We start from the raw sequence: 20,695 nt of genomic DNA, 5'->3' as shown, positions 1-20,695 counted from the left end.
CGGGCCGCGCGGGGCGGACGCGGGCGCGGGGGCGGGGGCGAGCAGAGGGCGGGCCCCGCGCGGGGCCTAAGCCCCACCCCCGGGGGCGGGGCCTGGCGCCGGGGAGTGTCAGGAAGAGGAAGAGCGCGGCCAGAGGCGGTGCGGGCGCGCGGCGAGCAGGGGCCGGGCCCAGGCGAGCGCCGCGCGGGCCACCATGGCCACGGACGAGCTGGCCAGCAAGCTGAACCGGCGGCTGCAGATGGAGGACGAGGGCGGCGCCGAGGCCCCGGAGCAGCCCGGGCTGAACGGGGCGGCGGCGGCGGCGGCGGCCGGGGCGCCCGACGAGGCGGCCGAGGCGCTGGGCAGCGCGGACGGCGAGCTGAGCGCCAAGCTGCTGCGGCGCGCCGACCTCAACCAGGGCATCGGCGAGCCCCAGTCGCCCAGCCGCCGCGTCTTCAACCCCTACACCGAGTTCAAGGAGTTCTCCAGGAAGCAGATCAAGGACATGGAGAAGATGTTCAAGCAGTGAGTGCCCGCCCGACCCGGCCCCCCCACCCACCCCGCGCGCCGGCCTCGGGCCCCGAACCCCCGAACCCCGCGCCTCCCGGGACCCCTGCCGCCAGTCGTGCTCCCCCGAACCCCGACACACCAGGGGTGGCGACCCCGCGTCCCCTTTCGTTTAATCGCGAGGCTTCAAGACCTCCTCCCCACCACGCGTGTGAGTCTGGCGACCCCCAGCCCCTGACACGCGACCCCTCACGGTGACGCGGCCGCCAGTACCCCATACGCGCGCACTCGGTGTGGAGGACCGCGCGGCCCCTCCAGGTAACCCCGAGTCCCCGCGAGCCCCCAGTACCACCATACACATGAGTCTGAAGATTCTGGGGCTCTGGCCTCGGACCCCTGTGTTAGTGAAGCTTTCCTCGCCACCCACCAGACACCCACGCACCCTGAGATTTGAGGACCCCGTGGCCTCCCTTTCCCCCTCCCTAGCTACTCAAATTCCCTACCCCCACACCCAACACCCTGGTCAAAAACATCCACACACACCCCCAGCGCCTCAACAAAGGTTACCATTCCCTGCACCCCATGCTGTACCCATTCTTTTTATTGGGGTCCTTTCATTTCCTCTGCTTATCTCAGATTCCCCTCAACATAGGTTCTGGGCAAAGACCACCCCCCCCTTCAGTTATTCAGCATCTGCTAGCAAACTGTGGTCAAAGACCCTCCAGACCCTTCCACCCCTACCCCTATCCACTCTGCTAGCCAGGACCCCAATCCTTGACCCTCAGGTGGTCTCCTAGGGATCCCTCCATCCCTGCCCCCCACTCTGCAGGGATGTACCACCCATCCTCCCTTCAAGGCTGAGTCCCCTCCTCCCTCCACACACTGTTCCTCCCTCCTCTTGCCCTAACCTCCCCCCTCAGCAGCTTTGCAGTCACTGCCTTCCCCCACTGTGTGCCCCCTTTCCTCCCACATGGGGTTCCTGACACCCCACACCTCCCTATCTAATTTGCCTGGTTGCCCTCACCCCTACCTTTTCCTCTGTGTAATTCCATACACTGTGCCCTTAGCAGGTTGGACAGACACCCCCAGGCCTGTGGCTCAGCCCTCCCCACCCCACCCCACCTCCCAAAAAAACTTAAAATCTCTGTGAAGGGACTAAATGGTCCCCTTCTGGTCCATCCCTGAGTCCACCCAGTTGAGACTGAGATGGACAGCCAAACTCTTCACAACCACAGTTGTGCAGGGGGTGGGCTGGGGGGGGGTGGTTTGTAAAAGCTCGCAGCCCCCTTCCCTTTAGTACCCTTCCACACTTCTTGTTGCCCATCCCCTTGCCCCTGGCCCCTGGAGGGGGAACAGCCCCGGGGTATGGTCTGGAGTGGAGAGGCGCTGGCCCACCTTGGCTGAGGCAGGAGGACAGGGCAGGATGGCGCTGTGTACCCAAGCAGCAAGCAGGAAGCCCAGGAGGGGGGTGTTTTGCAACCCCACAGCTTGAGAAAGGCTCTTTCCCACTTCTCGTCGCTTCTGCTTCTGCCTGTGGCCCCCACACAGGGGAAGAGGGTTTTGTTTCCCAGACCTGGATGGCTGGGAACCCCATACTTTCCCAAGGGTCAGCCTGGGGGGAAACTGAGTCCTTAACGCTCCTCTGGGCCTCTGTGTGGAAGTCCCCGGGCCCTGAGGAGCCTGCCTCTTTGACTCCAGGGTCTTTATTGGGAATTCTAAAGTTTCTTTCCCCACCAAAGACTGTCACCATCAGGAGAGCAGGATTTCCAGGACTCCAGCCCAAACTGATGGAAAGCTCCTTGAGCCCAGGGCTAGGTATAGATAGCTTCACTGTCTGGAGCTTCCTGTAGAGCCGGCCCGCCCCACAACCCCCGCCCCGGAGTCGGGGAGGCAGTGCAGGGGAGGCTGTTCAGATGCATCTGTGATTGATAGTGTCTAGGCGTTGATAGTATCTAGGTACAAAGGAGCTCCCGGATCCCACCCAGCACCCCCATGACGCAGAGCTGTCATCATCACCATGGCACAGGTGGGCGGTCTGGGCACAGAGAAGTTAAATAACTCGCCAAGACCACACAGCTAGAAAATGATGGAATCAGGATCTGAACTCAGGTCTGTGCCTCCAAAAGCCGTGTTCCTCCCTTCTGGGTTTTCCGTCACAGACATCTGCCTCCACGTGGGAGAACGCACTTCTCCAACACCCCCTTCCCATGTTCATGGCTGATTTCCCACCTCGCAGACCCACCATTGGCCCGTGTCTTTCTGCCAGAATCTTCCTTCTCTTGGGCTCCCTCAGCATTGCTACACCCCGCCAAAAAAAGATGGAGCTGTTTGGGAGAACCCATGCACCCCGAATGGGTAGGGACTTGGGAGGCCGCAGCTTGATCAGAAGGGGCGCATGACCAGAGGAATGGCCTGGAAGCCGCATTTGCGAGCACACTCACCTTCTAGAGAGGCTTTTTGGGGTGTTAGTTTGACAAGGTTTCCTCTGATGAAGTTTGGGGGGAGCTGAACGCCTTCCAACTCCCCTGCGGGCCACCTCTTGGCACCACTGCTGCTTGCTGCTTTGGAAGGGGTGGGGGCGGGGGGCAGGAAGGGGCCGCGGAGCTGGACTTCTAGGGAAGGAAGTGCCGCCCGCCGGGGCCCTGGCGAGGATAGAAAGCGGCAGGTTTTGTATTCAAGGAAACAAGGCTTCACTGTGCTGAGCCGAGCCCGGCCGAGCCCCAGCTGGGAACAGCCAACACACAGGCTCTCGGGGAGGACAAAACCCCTGTTCTGCTTCTGCTGCCCTGGTGGGGCCGCCACCTCCTGGGTCCAAGCAGGGCCCTGCTGAGAGCCTTCCACCCTGGTCTCTGGCTCCCTCCCGGGGAGGAGGGGAGCCCAGCCCTCCTGGAAGCCATTCACCGGGGCAGAGTACAAGAGAGAGGGAGGTCCTAGGGAACTGGGAGCTGGCCTTCCTTGGAAGGCAGGAGCTAGAAAGCCTGGTCTTCTGTCCCGGCTCTGCCCTGAATTACTTAGTAATTAATTCCCAGCTGCAAAAGGAGCAGACTGTATTCAGCAATGGCCTCCTTATTTCTGAGGGGTCCTGAACCCGCCGGGATGACAGACTGCCTTCCAGGGTCTTCTGGTTCATCCGTTTAGTGTCTATCAGCAGATCCTGCCCGAGGAGGGAGATAGAAGGAGAACCAAGGGGACTGAGGGAAGCAAGACAGGCTGTCCGCCGTCACTGACCTCACCATCCAGCCGTGCAGGTTCCAGCTGGGAGAGACCTCCAGCCCTGCTCCCCATCTTACAGAGAAGGCAACTGAGACCCAGAAAGTGTGGTGACTGGCTTGGGGTCACAGGGAAGTTTTCAGTGGCCAAACCAGAGCGTCCTTGTCTGTACAGCTGAGGATGGTGGTCCCCGCTTCTCAGGTGGGGCTGGGAGGGGGTGACTCCCGTACAGCTCTGGCATTGTGCCCGGGCCTCCGCGGAACCTGGATTCTTAGTCCTCCCTCCCCGGGTGGCCTCAGGCAGCCCCAGCACTTCTAACCTCTCTCCCCACCTCTCTCGGCCCATCCATTCAGGCCTCTCTCTGGAAACTTCCAGCCAAAGGGGGAATGGTGTGACCCCACAGAGCCTCAAGGGGGCCCACCTCTGGCCTGGCAGCAGCCTGTGTGAGGCTCTGTGGGGTTTTGTAAGTTGAGCCCAGCCCGAGAGGTCGGCAGCCACGTAATTCTGAACCTGCTGTGGAATCTGAGGAAGATGCCCTAGTTCCCTGCTTGGCCAGCCTTGTCCCCAGACACTGTATCTCATGACCCCTTGCGTCAGAGAGGCAGGCTTCCCTCTCCTTCTGGATGCCTCTGCCCTTCGCTCTTCTCCATTTGCTCCTCCTCCCACGTGTCTCCTCAGACCCTGTCCCTCACAGAAGCTCCCCTAACATCCTTTCTGGAAGACAGCAGGACACAGTAATTAAGAGCAGCAGTCTGTGGGTTTGGAGTCTGTGGGTTTGAATCCCAAGGCCCTTAAACCTTCTGGGCCTCAGTTCCTCACCCTAAAACAGGCAGAGTAATAGCACCCACCTCACTGAGCTGTTGTGAAGTACTTAACCCAGTGCTCAGCACAAAGGAAGTATACTGTGAAGTTCCTGTCCCCTCATCCCTAGGCCTGGTGGTGGTCCTCTAGGCTGGCACGGAGGGTGTTCCACAGACGCTCCTGGCTGCCTCCACTTACCCCCTACAGAGCTGCCCAGCTGGCCAAGGCCTCATGCTTTGGGCCCGACGGTTGGGGAGCCAGCATGAGAACCCCCCTTTTCTCCTGCTGAACAGGCACTCCGGTTGACAGCTACATATGGCTCTGATAAATAACAAAAATGAGGAACAAATTCATTATCACTTAATTACGTGGAAGGCAGGTGGCAGAAAAAAGGAAAGAGCAAACGACAGCTCACGTCCGCCGCGGGGCAGCCGGGCGACTCCAGGCAGAGTGTTCAGCTTTGCAGGCTCACCCTGGGCTAAAGACCTTCCCTGGTTAGGTCTGAGGATTCAGTTTAAAGAGTCCTGGCCCTTTGTAAAGTGTCCATCATCATGTCCGGCCTGTGGGCTGTTAAAAACATAGATGCTTTTGAAAAAACATAAAATCTATCCATTTGATCATTTATCCAACACATACTAAGTTTCTGCTGTGTGCAAGTTCTAGAGAATCAAGGGAAGAAGGAAGCTCCCGCCCTCGGGGAGCTTAAAGTCTCATGAAAAGCAGTGGTATAGAGGGGTCTCTGGGGGTAGAGAGGATGGGCCCATGCGGCTAGAAGTGAAAACTTCCATTTCTTTATCTCGACCATGAGGACTGAACGCACTCACGAGGGATGCCGTGATGATGCATCCTCCTCAGCCAGCCCCCTGCCTCCACACCCTCTCCTCGTTAAGTGGGACCCCCAGGTCCAGTTGCTCACAGCAGCGCAGTAAGGTGGGTAAATCATGACCCCCATTGGCCAAAGAAATTGAGGCTCAAGGAGGTTGAGTCATGCACCCAAGGTTATAATAAGCGGCAGGGGCAGAATTAGAAGCAGGTCGGCCTGCAGGGAGCTCCAGAGGCAGAGAGAGGGCTGTGTTTATGGATGGGGGGCTTGGGGGAGGGGAGCTCTCAGAGCCTCAGGAGGGGAAGCCCTCTGTGGGGATATAGAGGTTGGGTCCTTCCACCTGCAGCCTCCAGGAGCCTGGCTTTCTGGGAAGATGATGCCACACCCCTGGGGAGGGAGGATTTCCCGAACTCAGTGCTCACCCTCTGCTCTTCCTACTTCCCCTTCTGATTCTGAGTCACCTCTCCCCTCCCCCGCCCGGGGACTTTTGGTTCCCCTTTGGCTTTGCACCTTCCTGCCTTCTCTGGTCTGGACCCTCTGGGTCCAAGGCCAGGCTTCAGCTGTGAGAGTCCAGGCTCTGGGAGACCAGGCCCTGCCGCCTCAGGGGAGGCCCTCTTGCAAGGCCAGCCCAGGCGGAGGAGGAGGAGGAGGCCAGGCAGAGCCGCTCTGAGACCTCAGCAGGGACAGTCCCCACTCCCTCCAGCAGCTGAGTTCCCTCTGACTGCTGAGCAGCCTTCTCCTTGGCTGACTTCCGCTTTTCAAGGACTGCAGAGAAGCAAGAATCCCATGCCAGCAGGGTGCGGCTAGCAGGGAGCCAGGCCTGGGGTTCCTGAGCTGTGTGGGGACCCTCGTGTGACGGAGGCGGACACTGTCCGCCTACCCCATCCCGGGCATCTTGTCTCTTATTTAATCCTTTTATGGCATCCTGTGAGCTCATCATCACTCTTGTCACAAATGAGAACACGGGGTCTCCCAGAGGTTACGGGACCTGTCCAGCGTCACACAGCTAGTAAGGAGCGGGGACAGCATTTGAACTTGGGTCTGTCTGACTCCCAAGTCCCTGGTTCCCAGGGGCCCCAAAGAGGGCGGCGGCAGCGGCAGCCGGGTGCTTGTTAGAAATGCGGCTCCATCCCGGGTCTACTGGATCAGAATCCGCATTTTAACACTCAAGTGTCCGAAGCACCAGGCCACCCACAGCTGTCTCCCCCCACTTGCCTGAGGACGTCCTTCGGGTAGGGCAGGTTACTCAGTCTGGGCAGTAAGGGGAAGATTAAGTTAAATAATAAACACAAGGTTGGACTGGACACTCAGTGAATGTTCTTTGCAATCACTGTTGTAACGATAAATATTATTCCGAGTTGGCAGGACGCCCGCCGCTGGCATTACAGGCCCGGGGAGATGCCCTCCTGGCCTGGCGCTCAGCATGTGGCAGTTGAACCCGAGACTGGGAGGTCCCGAGCCCTGACAAGCCCCCAGCTGATTGCCACCAACTTGTGGGGGGGCTCCCACTTGATCCTTAGACTCACTGAAAAGCTGTGGGAGAGCCACATGCATGCGCACACGCACACACACACACACGCACACCCTCTCCTTGGCTGACATGGCAACAGATCGAGTGTCCGATTCTGCAGATAGGACTGGAGGAAGTGGTGAGTGGCTGGGCTCCCCCCACATGAGTCAGACAGTCTGGGGTTGGGGGCGTGCACGACCCAAGGGGCCATGCCGAGGGAGCAGTTATCAGAGCATGTGGGTGGTGGGTGGCCACCTGCGGAGGGAGGCGGGCAGGGCCAAGCTGGCTGCAACAGCGAGCAAGGCCAGAATTTTTCTCTTGTCCAGAACTTTCCTGCCCCAAGGGACCTGCCTTCCCAGTTCATAGGACAAAGAGTAGCGAGGCCTAGGAGCCACTGGGGGAGACAGGCTGGGGAAAGACCGGGTCTGTGAATGCCGAGACCAAAGCCAGGTGGGCCTGGGGGGATCCTTGGTCCATAAACTCTGCCCTCTCCAGCTGTTTCTCCTCCTGGGGACCCGCCATGGGCTGAGGGGCCAGCCGCAAAGGCCTGGGAGAGGAAGCAGAAGGGACAGAATTGGCGTCTCCGTGCCCCAACCTTGCCCGCCCTGTGCAGCAGCTGTGATAATTCCTCATTCTGCCATCAGACTCCACAGCACGGCTGGTAGGTGGGGAGGCTCGTTCACGAGGAACAACCTTCTTTTTTTTAATTCCTTTTTTTTTTAGTATGTTATGTTAATCACCATACATTACATCATTAGTGTTTGATGTAGTGTTCCATGATTCATTGTTTGCATATAACACCCAGTGCCCCATGCAGAACGTGCCCTCCTTAATACCCATCACCAGGCTAACCCATCCCCCACCCCCTATGGTAAAGAAAAAAAAAAAAAGGAACAACCTTCTAATAATTCCAAAGCCAACATGGGCTGCCTTAAGTGAAGCAGTGAGCTTCCTGTGCTCAGAGGCATTCAAGACACAAGCAGGAAAACTGCCTTGGGAATCTGCCCTTCACGGACGGCTGAACGAGTGGCCTCCAATATCCCTCCCAACCTGAGACTCTCTAGTACAGGGTCTGTGGGCATCAGGACACAGCATAGGAGTTAAAAGCCTGTGTGTTTCAGCAGGTCTGGGTCCAGATCCCAGCTTTGTCCTTGTCAGCTATGGCCTCGGCCAAGTCACTTCCTCCCCGAGGCTCCATCTCCTCATCTGTCATATGGGGATATTTATGCCTGCTTCACAGGGTTCTTGTGAGGGTCTGATGCAGAATACTTGGCATAGTGCCTGGCGCATAATAAGTGCTCAGCAAAGAGTAGCCACTAAGGATAATACTGTTACGAAACAGGGTATTGATATGGACGCGGTAGGAGCCAGCCGCTGGCCACCCCCCACGACTCCTGGTTATCAGAACCAAGGTGGGGGAGGAGTAGCCAGCTGGGTGGGACATGCTCGGCCCAAAGGGGCAAAGTCTGCCTGGGTGGTGGCCGGCTGTTCCACTCTCCAGGGCAGATGGGAGGGATTTTGTCACCGGCATCCGGGCGGCAGCTGCCGAGCCCTGCCTGTCGAGGACTATTCAGGGGGAGGCGGGTAGGAATGTGGGCACGGTGCCAGGTACAACAGCCTCCCTCCGGTGCTGGAGAAAAGTGCTGAGCTCCCAGCCTGTGAGTTGTGATGCAGCTGGCCCTCCCAGGCAGGCCCCAGGCCAGGCTCTCAACCCAGCGCCCCCCAGCCCTACAGGCTTGAGAATTCAGGACCCTCCATGGGACCAGGAAGAAGAGGGAAGCAGACAGGCAGGAAGAAGGAACGCCTCCAGCTCTGGGGATCCTGCAGTTCACCGGCTGTGTGACCCCAGGCTGGTCGCTGCCTACTCTGGGCCCCAGTAGCCCCCACCACCACATAACATAAAGCAGGTAGACCAGGCTATGCGGACAGGTCCTGTGCACTGACTCGCTTTCCCTGGTCCCCCTGAGCCACCTGCACCCTCAGTTACAGCTCAGGGAGAGAGCTGATGGATGAGAGGGTCTCCCCAGCCAGGGCCATCTCCTGTGTTGCCAGTCACCCACTGCCGGTGGCACGGTGACAGTCCCCCCCTTACCTTGTCACTTCCTTCCCATGAAAGAAGGGGACAGAGTAATCCAGGGCTGAGGCTCCTCTCTCCCTCTGCCCAGCAAGAGAGCAAAAGGCTCTGTCCTGCTGTCTTTCTACGTCCCCAAGTGGTGAGGTCTTTGAATCAGGCCCAGTGGGGGAAGTAGTGGGAGCCTCAGAGGAGGGGGAGATGCTGGGGGGCAGCGCTGGATCATCTTGCCTCCCCCCACCCCCCGCCTCCAGACCAGTCTACAGCGAGCGTTTCTCACAGCCGTGCTCCATCAGGACTGGCGCCCAAGGGAGAGGCCCTTGTGTCTTTTACCATCATCATTCTTAATCAGCACCATTTTACGTTCTATGTGCAAAGTACTTAACGTACTGCGTGGGACACACCAAGTGCTCAGTGGCCACGATTATAATGAAATTAGCAGGCTTTAAGCACCCGTTACGTACCAGGCATTTTATGTTCATCATCTCATTTAATCTTTAATCCTAAAGGTAGGTAATGATAATAATGCTTCTATTTATTATTATTACAGTTGGCATTATTGTCCATGCGTGCCCATTAAGTGCTTACCGTGGGCCAGGCTCTGTGCTAGGAACTGATGTGGCTTGTCTCTTTTAATCTTTGCCTCCGTCCTGAGATGGGTCCTTTGATCCCCACAATGTAAATGGGGACACTGGGGTCTGTGGGCTTAGGTGACTTGACCAGGATCAGCCAGCCAGCCAAGTGGCAGATCTGGGGTTTGGACCCCAGTCAGTCTCAGCAGAGCTGATATGACAGAAGCTTCAGGGTCATCTTCAGTCACCCTAGGGACTTGGCTGATCCAGTGGCCCCTAGCCCAGGGCACAGAGTAGATGCTTGCTCCCCAGGAGCCTTGTGGGAATGGCCTCCCCCCCCCGCCCCCGCAGTGTCTCCTCCTTTGGGGGACCCAACTCCCACCCCAGCACCTGGCCTCTTCCTGACCTCTGTCGACTCCCCTTGGCAACTGATCTGCTGGCACTATGACCAGCCCCTGCACTGTCCCCGTGGGGACCAGAGCCCGCCCGGGAGAGAGCCCAGACCCGGTAATTGATTGACTTTTGATTGATGCAAGCAGCGGGTTCAAGCCGCAGATAAAGCTGCAGCCCAGCCAGGCCTGAGAGACCAACAAATACGGAGCCAAAGTCTGTCCAAGTTCGGTCACTTTATCTGCACTTCCTCTGAAACTGAGCCACCCCCAGCTGCGGAGGAAACCCATACACGTGAGCAGTAAATAAAGCTGGGGCTCAGGAGAGGCAGGTGGGACAGCGGAGTAGAGTGTGGGAACCCCAGGGATGGGGGGGTGAGTCCCTGGCGAGCTGGTCAGCAGGCCAGCGCCCTCACCCCTCCTATCCTTGTTCCCTGGTCAGTCACATGGGGAAATAATCCTCCCAGGATTGCTGAGCACAGAAGTTGTAAAGAAAAAACTGCCTGGCACACAGTAGGAGCTTCCGAGAGGCAACTAGATCTCACTCTAGTGATGGCCACGCTCCATTTCTGGAGTCCGCTCCGTGTGCGGGGCACGGGGCTAAGTGCGGGCCGTGCAGGAGCTCGGTCAGTCCTCACGCCGACCCTGCGAGAGCGTCACCGTCACAGCTCGGCTGGAGGCTCACGGGGCAGGGTCTCCCAGAACCCAGGCGGTCTGCGCCAGCCCTGACATGGCAGCGGGGCTTCCCTGAAGGGCGGCGTGCACATGGCTTGCCCCAGGGAGGACCGGCCCCCTCACCAGGCTGCTCTCCGCTCCACGACCTGTCACTCGGGGTCACGCCGCAGCTGCCCAGCCCCCTTCCCAGACTCCAAAGGGGGGAGGCGGGGCCTCTGCCGTGCCCCCCTACCCCAGGGCCCCTCCAGCTTGAAGGGTAGCCTGGAGCATGGGATCGTAGGCCTGCCTGGCCCTCCCGAGGCCCACAGCCTTCTCCCACCCCCTCTCACGCCGGCTCCCACCCCAGCCATGGCACTGCCCCCAGGGACCTCTGGCACATCTGCCCTGTCTCCCTTCCCCCTCGCCCCCAGCCCTGCGGGGGAAAAAGGCTTCAGGACCGTGGTCGCTGCAGGGTTCCCAGAACCCCGTCTTCCCCGTGCTGCCCCGGGCCGTCACTTCCAACCACTGACTCGTTTGTGAACTATTTATACCCCTCGCACCAACTGCTCAGTGCTCCGGGCAGACGGCTCCGTGCTGCGGGCCCCACCAGGACCCCTGGAAGCAGGCTGACACAGAGCAGGTGCGCAGGCTGAGGAGCTGGGCTTCCGCCCCCTTCCTTTACTGCTCTGTGACCTTGGGCAGGTCACTTAACCTCTCTGAGCCTCCATTATATAAGGTTATTACGGGGATTAAGTACAACAAAATATGTAAAGTTCCCTGGCACAAAGACAGATTTCAAAAAGTGGTTTCTATTAGTTGCTCAAGGTCATGCGGAGCTTACATATAATAGGGCTGGGGGAAGGGACCTGGGGAGCCCTGAGGAAGGCACAGAAACGAGGTGTGTGTTCATGCAGGAACGCCAAGACCAGGACACGGGTTTCTGCAGCTCAGCCCCTCTGTGTCGCTCTGTTGTCACCAACACACCCAGGCAGCTTGAGGCCTGGGGCTACGCAGGCTTCTCTCGGCTCAGAAAGCCCATTTTAGCCCTGAGAGCACACTTCCCACCCCCCACCAAGAGGCAGTCAGGGCAGGTGTTTGGTTAGCCTGATAAGAGGGCCCACATCCGCTGTGATATGATGAGCTCTGCAGCACGGCACCTCCCCAGCCGGGGGAACAGCCCGGAGGCCATCTCTGACCCAAGCTCTTACCGCAAGGAGGCCCGCGAGAGGGACATTTAGACAGCCCCCCCCCCCCGCCCCCAGACGCACACTGTCCCCGTGTCTGCTGGGCCGTTGGTGGCAGAAAACAGACCTGCAGTGTGCAGACACATATTTATCACCTAATCAGCGTCGCAGCCCTTTCCAGCCACAGCCCCCCTCCCCACTCACAGCTGGCACACCCCGCACAAACTGTTCCCTGAGTTTGCCCCGGGCCACCTCCCAGCAAGCTGCAAGAGGACCTCGCCCCGGGGGCCTCCCTCCTGAGGCCCTGCCCTGTGACACGTGCTACATTCTGCCTCTCTCCTGGGTGGAGGCAGGAGTAGGGGAGCGATGGGGCCGGTAGGGATGCCAGGCTGGCCCTGGAGATAACATCAGGGTCGCCGCCCCCCCGCCCTGCCCCTGCAAGCCGTACCCTGTGGTGTCGTGAATTCTTTCTCCCTGCTGCTCCCGTCCCACTCAGTACAGGCAGGCTGTGGTTTCAGCTTCCTTACGCATCGCACTGGCCCAAAAGTTAGCGCTGTTCCACATGGCAGAGGCCGCAGGCCATGTGGGGAGTTGCTCGTCATCAGAGGTAACCAAGCAGTAGCCACGCCTCGGGACTTCACGTGGACCGAAGTCCCTTCCAGCTGCAACAGGGTGACAGGCTCCTCACAGTCCAGCCCGTGGTGCTCCGACCCATCAGGTGTGGGGCGTCAGGATGTCCTTAGCCTCTGCCTTTGCTCCCACAGGTACGACGCTGGCCGGGACGGCTTCATTGACCTGATGGAGCTGAAGCTGATGATGGAGAAGCTCGGAGCCCCGCAGACCCACCTGGGCCTGAAAAACATGATCAAGGAGGTGGATGAGGATTTTGACAGCAAGCTCAGCTTCCGGGAGGTGAGCCCGCTCCCCGTGGGGGGCTCTCGGCTGCCTTGAGTGAGGAGGGAAGGATGTCCATTCCTTCACATGGTCAGCACTTACTGAATGACTTCTGTATACCTGACCCTGGCGGGGGGCTTTGGGAATCCAGAGGAAAGCCCTGTGCTCCTAGGGTCCTGGAGTGTAGAGGGGGAGATTCCCAGAGAGCAAAATGGCAGGGTGCTGTGACCCAGGAGACGGGGGGACGGGGCGGAGGGAGTGACGTGCACTGCGTCCAAGAGGGGCCAGGCTCTGTGCTGGGTGACTTCACACTTGGGGTCTCGGTCCGTCCTCAGTCTGGGGCAGAAGCCATGAGCAAGCCTGTTCCGAGGAGGAGGAAATGGAGGCTCACAGCCAGAAAACACGGTAGTGGACCCCAGGCAGCCTCGGGTGAATGACAGCGAATCAGCAAGAAGCCTAGAGGAGACAGAGCAAGGGAAAGGCGGTGGGAGGACGCGTCCAGGGAGGAAGGTGCAGGCCGTGCACGATGATGGTGTGGAGTCAGGATGTGGGTTCAGACCCTTCTTCCGTTACTTTCTGCTGCTGAGATTCGGGGCAGGTTTTTTCCTTGTCTCTGAGTCTTCCACAGTCTGTAAAATGGGCACAATCCTATACCTTGAGGACTCAGTAAATTGGTTGGGGGAACAGTGGAGACAAAGATACGAGGTAGGTTGGGGCTCTTCCGGGGAGCCGAGCATGGGCACACAGGCCTGCGGCAGCCCCAGATCCCGGGAGAGCGGGAGATGGGTCACCTTGCCTCCCATTGTACAGACGGGCACACCGAGGCCCAGAGCATGGCAGGAGAGAGCCCAGACCTCTGGCCCCTTGCCCCTCCCTGACGACGTGCTTTTCTCCCGACCGCAGTTCCTCCTGATATTCCGCAAGGCAGCGGCTGGGGAGCTGCCCGAGGACAGTGGGCTGCACGTGCTCGCCCGCCTCTCCGAGATCGACGTCTCCACCGAGGGCGTCAAGGGGGCCAAGAGCTTCTTTGAGGCCAAGGTGAGGAACCGGAGGCTGTGTGGAGCCCAGGGTGGGGGGCGCTCAAGGACAAGGGTGCCCGGGGGGAGGACAGGACCCTGAGTTAGCTCCAGGGTCAGTGCTCACCCTTCGTGTTCCTGCTGAGGCCGCACAGAGGAGACAGGACGCTGACGCAAGGGCTGGCCTGGGCAGGGCCCACAGCGCTCCTGGCTTCTGTCCCCTTCCATCAGGCTGGGATCCCTCCCGGCTTCCCCTTTCTCTCTCTAGCCCACAGAACCACTATCCCCGAAGGACTAGTCCTTGAAAGGTGGGCCTGGGAGATGGCAGAGCAGGCCCAGAAACACAGGGCACTGGCTCATGGGCCTCTCAGAGACCCCAGCCCCGCCAGCCCCGGCCTGGAGAGAGTATGGGCCCCAGAGGCGCCCAAATACACGGCAGCTTCCCGGTGCCGCACGCACTTAGATGGAGGAGACAAATACGGCTCCTAGATTCTGACCTCCCAGGGCACCTGCTTTTCCTTCTTTCTCCCTCTCCCCATGTTAACTAAGAACATTGCTTCTGAAGGCTGCCTCCCACCTCCCTCTGGGCTTCTGGGGTTGATGGGATGTTCCAGGGTTCATCAGTGGGACCTGGTATGCATCTGGGCTTCCCAGAACGGGAAGCAGGATAAGAATAGCAACTTCAGGGGGCGCCTGGGCGCCCCAGTCGGTTAAGCATCTGCCTTCGGCTCAGGTCATGATCTCGGGGTCCTGGGATTGAGCCCTGTGTCCGGCTCCCTGCTCAGTGGGGAGTCTGCTTCTCCCTCTCCCTCTTCTTCTCCCTCCAACTTGTGCTCTCCACCCCCCAAATAAATAAATAAATAAAAGAGCAACATCGAAGCTCCCACTTACGGGACTCACTCTAGGCAGCAAACACCAAATATATGTTGTAGCTTCCAATCCCCTCAACGAATCCTCAAGTCAGTTATTGAGCTATTCAGGCTCTGAATGGGAAACTGAGGCTCAGTGAAGCCCCCGGCCCCGGGCCCAAGCTAGCGAGAGGCAGAGCAGTCCGTGGGCTGGCAGGGGGAGGGCACAGGACCGAGGGCCCGAGAGCCCACGGTGGAGGCCCAGACGCCCCTCCCGCCCTGACCCCCGTCACCCCGACTCCACTGCAGGTCCAGGCCATCAATGTGTCCAGCCGCTTCGAGGAGGAGATCAAGGCGGAGCAGGAGGAGAGGAAGAAGCAGGCGGAGGAGATGAAGCAGCGGAAGGCAGCCTTCAAGGAGCTGCAGTCCACCTTCAAGTAGCAAGGAGCTGCGGCCTGACCGCTTGGCCCCGGCCCCAGCGCCCAGTCCAGCCAGCAGGGGTGGGCAGACTGGAGGCCGAGCCTGAATCCTGGGCTCTGTCTGAAGGGACCATACGGAAAACCTACCAAGTCTGTGAACGGAGCCAGCTGTGGGGTGTCCCAGGCGGCCCGGCCCCCCCGCTCCCTCCCGCTCTTCCTGGGGCCCGGCCGCCTGTGCTGGCTCCTCGCCGGGCCCAGCCCTCCCTGGCGACCCCGGTGTGTGTCTCGCCCCTGGCCGCCCCTGCCTTCCAGCTCTGCCGCAGCTCCGAGCCCAGCTCCTGGGCCTGGGGGACTCGCTGCCCTCCATACGCTCTCCTCCTCCCTGCCCAGCGGCCCCTGCCCTTAACCTGCAGAGCGCGTGGCCCCTGGGGCCCTCGAGCCGCTTCCCAGTCTGGGGAGGACGGACGGCAGGAATGTGGCGGGCTCCGAAGGGGCTAAGCAGAGGCCCGGGGGCTCCCCACCCCCAACGACTGTTCCTCCAGCCCTGCCTCCTCTCTCTGCTGGGCGGGGAGGGGGGCTTCTGTTTAGGCAGAGGGACCCAGGCCCCGGCACCCCATGTCCACACAGAGGCCCCAGCCAGGCAGGGGAGGGGGCAGCTGTGCTGATCTACCTCACGGGCCCACGCTCTGCCGCCCGTGCCAGGGATCATGGGCAGGGAAGGCTCCGGGGCCAGAAAGGCCACTCCGCAGTCTCCCTGGAACCACCCGAGGGTCCCAGGGGCTCGGGAGAGAGCAGGGTGGGGAGGAGGGATTGGCCCCTTCACGGGGAAGGAAACCAGCGCCCGGCTCCGTTCTCCAGGACGCGTCCAAGAAGTGCTTTAAGTGGCTTGCACGGACCAGGCAGTGGGGAGCAGGGGCCTTGCGTGGCCCCTTCACGCCATCCTTCCCCCAAGTGATGGGCACCGTCTTGTCACCAGCGACGGGACCTGTCCCGTCACCCCCCCCCTCCCCGAGGAAGCATGGGGACCCCAGCCCTCCCTGTGCCCATCTGCAGACGGGCGGCGGCCAAGCCTGTGCCACCAGCCCGGTCCCACGCAGCTCCCAGTGTGCTCACTTCCGTGCGTGCGTGTCCGTGTGTGCGCGCGTCTGTGTCCGTTGCCGTGTCGTGAAACTGTGCCCGTCACCCAGTCCAAACCAGTGAGTGGCCCTCGAGGCCACGGTTATGCAACTTTCGGTGTGTGTCATGACGTCACTGCTTTGTAAACTTGATAACTCTTTATTTTAGTAAGATGCCACAAGAGTCCACGAAACTCCTGTTGGATTTGCAGAGGTTTTATTTTTTTGGCCTTAGAACCTGCAGAAATTAGGAGGTACTGACCCTAGTGCGGCAGCCTTGGCCCTGGATTGCGTTTGCCTTAGCGGATATGTTTATACAGATGAATATAAAAAGTTCTTTTTCTTTGGCTTATTGCTTCTCCCCCCTTCTCACCTTCCCACAAAGAAAGCTACTTCTTCATTTGGTGGTACAATTATTTTTTTTAACTAAAATAAGATAAAAGTCTATATTCTTATGTGTGTGTGGTTCTTGTTGGTTGGTGGAGGAGGGGAGGGGCTGGGAGAGGGAGGAAGGGGACGAGGCCACCTGGTGCTGGGGCAGCATTTATTCAGGTGGCTCCCGTGTCCTGTCAGAGGCCCCGGGAGGAGACTTTTCCTAAGGGGGGAGGCTGAGCGTGATGCCCACCCCTCTCACCAGGGGCTACTCTAAGCGCTTTACATATATTTACTCAGGTAATCCTCACCACCAGCCCATGAGGGGTGCTGTTTTGTTTCCCAGAAAGTCTCCCAGAGGCACACGGGCTGGGAGGAGACAGACAGGGCTGGGGGGTGGGGGGGAACAGAATGCAGACCCAGGCCCTCAGCCCGCAGCCGGTCCCCCTCCCCATCCGCTCACCCGCCAGGCAAGTTCAGATGAGGGCATGCACTGGAAGTGGTGCCACCACTGTGGGCGTTCTAGATAGATGCACCCAAGAGACCCCCAAGATTGTCCACCATGCAGACACACCCCAAGCCTCCATCACCCCCCCAACACACACACACACACACAAGACAGGCTGGGGTGGTAGCATGATGAAGAAAGACCCAGGGTGCTCCCCATGTGGCATTGGACAGATCAGGCTCCTATTGGGTCACAGGCTCCCACAGGTCTGTTCAAAGTGAAGGTGGGCTAGGGTCTCTAGGGTCTTCCCAGCCCTGCAGTTTTCAGGTACGGGGTGCAACCTGAGTTGGGGTGTGGGAGTGTGGGATTCGGCTGGGCATCGCTGCCCCCAGGTGGAAGTGGGTGGTACTGCAGTAGCCCCAGGCTCCCTCACCTGCCCTGTCCTTGGAGTGGGTTTCCTGGGGAAGGTCACTGGCACAAGCCGCCCAATGCCAAAGATGCCACCATCATGAACACAACATGTTAGGTTCAGCGTTGTCTTTCGGTACCCCTTTCCCAAGGGAAGAACATCAGAATCCCTAACGTCCACGCTCAGAGGGTCTTAGAACAAAGGGGTAGAGGACCCTGACTGGGAAGGACTAAAATTCAAGCTCTCGAGCCCCGCCTTCCAGCTGGCCCATGATGGATGTGGGCCTCGGGCCCTCGGGATGTGAGAGACACCGGCCAGCTGTCCCACACCAGGACCCTCCACCACACCAACAGGTCTCAGCCAGGAGGGGGCCCTCAGCCTCGGCCTGCCCGAGAGCCCCACTCCAGCAGAGGGATCAGGCTGCGGAATGAAGAGGCCCGGAGTGACTCAGGACCTGAGAGTGGAAAAGTATATAGTTCCTTGATCCCCTCCCAGGTCCCATCCTCTGGGTCCCCATTGCCAAACACAGAAACCCCTCAGTGAGCCCCCAGGCCTCCTCTGAACCCCCAATACTTCCATTTGGTTCTAAGGAGAAACACTTTCAGCCTCTCCCCCCTCCCACCCCTGCTGGCCCCTTAGTGGCCCTCACCCAAGAAACAGATGCCACCTGAGAGTCCTGTCCCAGCCATTAGAAACTATGGGCCCCAGTCAGTGGCACCTGCCCTGTTTCTCAGGCTCTCACCACCCCCGCGCTCCCAACCTTGGCACCGCTTCTCCTGAGGTCCCCCATCCAGCAGCTCAGCCTCTGCCAAGTCACCCTTGATTATTTTTCCAGGAGAGTCTGGCCCTGAGTATCTGGGAGACTCTGCAGCCCAGGCCCTGGGAGGCTCCGCTCCGGGTCCTAGAAAGCACAGAGTTCAAGGGGATGAGAATGGGGATTCCAGCATTCTCACACCGTCAAGTCCTCGAGTTCATTTTGGACATGGAATCTGTTGAGAGGGAATCCTTTCTCAATCCGCACCCCACTGAGCTCCCAGCCCAAACGAACCTCTTCTCGTTCAGGGCTCCCAGCCCTCGGCCAGAACACTCAGAGGAACGCTTACTGCCCTGCCCATCAGGGAGCTCCAGCGGCGCTGAGCAGGGTCTCACCTCTGCAGCTCCAGCTCGAGCGCAAGGTGTGCATGGCAGGTGCTCAGCGAATGCGGGAGGGAGAAAGGGATGGATGGATGGATGGACGGATGGACGGATGGACGGATGGGTGGCTTCTGGTACACAGTATGTCAGCACCCCACAGACTGGGCAAACAAAACAGTCAAGTCTTTAAACAAGTTAATCCAGGAAATCCACTCCAAGGGGCTCCCCTCTGCAGATATTCACAACCCCCAACCCGCACCCCATGGCGCTTCTTTAGCTCTGATTACCTACCAAGGCCAGCAAATCAGGTCAGGCCCCTACATGTCAGCACTGTAACTTGGGCAGTTTGGACCACCGGCGTAACGGCATCCCCTGACCAGGGCTCCTTGCATCAAGGCCAAGTCAGCAGGGGCCGGCCCTAGCTCCCGCCTCTGCCCAGTTGCTCCCAGTGAGAACACAGTTTTCTCCCTGGCCACCCCAAGACACAGCGAGAGGCACCTCCAGGGCCCAGAGAAGGTTCCAGTGATCCACAGAACATTCCCCGAAGTCTCACTCCGTCACTCAGTCGCACACATCCCGGCATAAGGACGGGTCACGGCCAGGGCTGACTGGTCCATCCACACTGTGGCCGCAGCGTGGAGCCCACAATACCTTTAGGGCCCACGAAAATCTTTCGGTTTCTTATAAAATCAGCAGGAAAAGAATACAATCCGGGCTTCTAGTCCATTATACCAGCTTAGATTATATTAGTCTTTATACCTATGCAGTCACAAAACATGCTTTTTAAGTATTTTTTGATGGAGGAAGGGGCCCACGAAGGCCAAAGGGCCCAGCGATGTCCAGACTCAAGATTTCTCGCAAGAAGCAGACAACAGCAAGAAGAGCAGCCAACACTTACATGGAGTTTGCCGAATGCCACGCACTCCCTGCAGTAAGCAGCAGTACCATTTTTTACCCCCATTTTACTGATGAGGGCACAGAAGCACAGAGAGGTTGAGCCATTAACGCAAGGTCACACAGCCAGGAAGCGATGGCTCTGGGTTTTCCCTCCTTCCCGAGTGTGGCCCAGCAGTAGGCAAACCCGCAACATCCCGTCTCCAGAATGTGAGGCAGATGAAGGAGACCTCGGTTTTCCCCAAGCCTCCAAACCAGGAAACTCCCCTAAAGATGATGCTGTCTCCGCCTTCAAAGCAGCCAGCAACTTCCCTCCAAAAAAAAAGGTCAGTTTCTCTGGGGACATTCCAAAAAAGAAAAAAATCAAAGACTCTTCGTCTGGGACCTCACTCCTTGTGCGCCTGCGCGTTTGCGGCTATCCCTATGTGCGGTGCAGGTTCGAACGTGCGGCACGTGGCTCTGCACGCGTTACAGATAAGGGGGTGCTTCCTATGTCCGACGCTGGTGCATGCGTGTCTGTGGATATGGAGGCGTGGGTGTGCGTGTCTGTCTGTCTGTCTGTGCTCGTGCAGCTACGGGAAGGTGCACGGGACTGAGGTGGGCACCGAGAGATTGCTGTATGTCCGAGGGGAAACCAGCAAACTTCCACACGTAGAAGACCGGTTCATCATTTCCCCAGGTTGCTCGAGAGAAACTGAGGCCCATGGGCGCCTGGGTGGCTCAGTCAGTGAAGCGTCTGCCTTTGGCTCAGGTCATGACCCCAGGGTCCTGGGATGGAGCCCCACATCGGGCTCCCAGCTCAGGGGGGAGCCTGCTTCTCCCTCTCCCTCTGCTGCTCCCCCTGCTTGTGCTCTCTCTCTCTCTCTCTCTCTCTCTCTCTCTCTCTCTCTCTCTCTCTCTGACAAATAAATAAGTAAAATCTTAAAAAAAGAGAGAGGGAAACTTAGGCCCAAAGAGCTTGCCCAAGATCCAGGTCCCTAAGTGAGCTAGAAACCAGGAGCCTTCTCTCTAGCTGCCTGAGCCCTCTCGCCCCCAAGATCTGCCACGAAGCTCGGTCCACATCTCCGTGTCCAACATTAGTCTGCAGGCCAGGCAGACGCTTTGCAGAGCTTGGCCACCAGCTGCTCTGGGTCTGAGGTGGATCGGCAGTAGCCACTGACCCCGCTGTCAGGACCGGCCCCTCGAATTCAACAGAAAGTTCCCCACAGCCTGAGATCCCAACACCCCAGGCCTGGGGCTTGAGATCATCACAGCAGGACAGACCCTCTTATCCATACCCTTACACTCCCTGTCTTTATGTCTCTTTTTATCAAAACTTTCTTGATTTTTATATTACCAAAGTAATGCATGCTTGTTTTTAAAAAGAATCTAAGCTGTATAAATTACATAAGTTAGAGTCCTTCCCCACCCTCAGATACCCACTGTTAACAGCAGAGCGCAGAGTTT

The 20,695-nt window shown here is 59.0% G+C and overlaps 1 protein-coding gene across 1 annotated transcript; it reads left to right on the top strand.

Annotated features, from left to right (window-relative positions):
- The first annotated feature begins 117 nt into the window (after positions 1 to 117).
- EFHD2 (EF-hand domain family member D2) lies at positions 118 to 16,340 on the top strand. The gene is made up of 4 exons (XM_032393203.1): positions 118 to 504; positions 12,465 to 12,612; positions 13,498 to 13,632; positions 14,768 to 16,340. The coding sequence occupies exons 1-4, from the start codon at positions 194 to 196 to the stop codon at positions 14,897 to 14,899; spliced, it is 726 nt and encodes a 241-aa protein (XP_032249094.1). The 5' UTR covers positions 118 to 193; the 3' UTR covers positions 14,900 to 16,340.
- The last annotated feature ends 4,355 nt before the right edge of the window (positions 16,341 to 20,695 follow it).

This window comes from Phoca vitulina, unplaced genomic scaffold (genome assembly GCF_004348235.1).
Source record: "Phoca vitulina isolate PV1807 unplaced genomic scaffold, GSC_HSeal_1.0 scaffold2, whole genome shotgun sequence".
Classification (NCBI taxonomy): Eukaryota; Metazoa; Chordata; class Mammalia; order Carnivora; family Phocidae; genus Phoca; species Phoca vitulina.
Note: the sequence above shows the minus strand (reverse complement) of the source record. Positions and strands in the feature narration are given on the sequence as shown.

Coding starts and splice junctions, on each gene's coding strand:
- EFHD2 (XM_032393203.1), top strand. CDS start 194: ATGGCCACGGACGAGCTGGCCAGCAAGCTGAACCGGCGGCTGCAGATG. Junction 12,613..13,497: donor GCAAGCTCAGCTTCCGGGAG/GTGAGCCCGCTC, acceptor TCCCGACCGCAG/TTCCTCCTGATATTCCGCAA. Junction 13,633..14,767: donor AGAGCTTCTTTGAGGCCAAG/GTGAGGAACCGG, acceptor ACTCCACTGCAG/GTCCAGGCCATCAATGTGTC.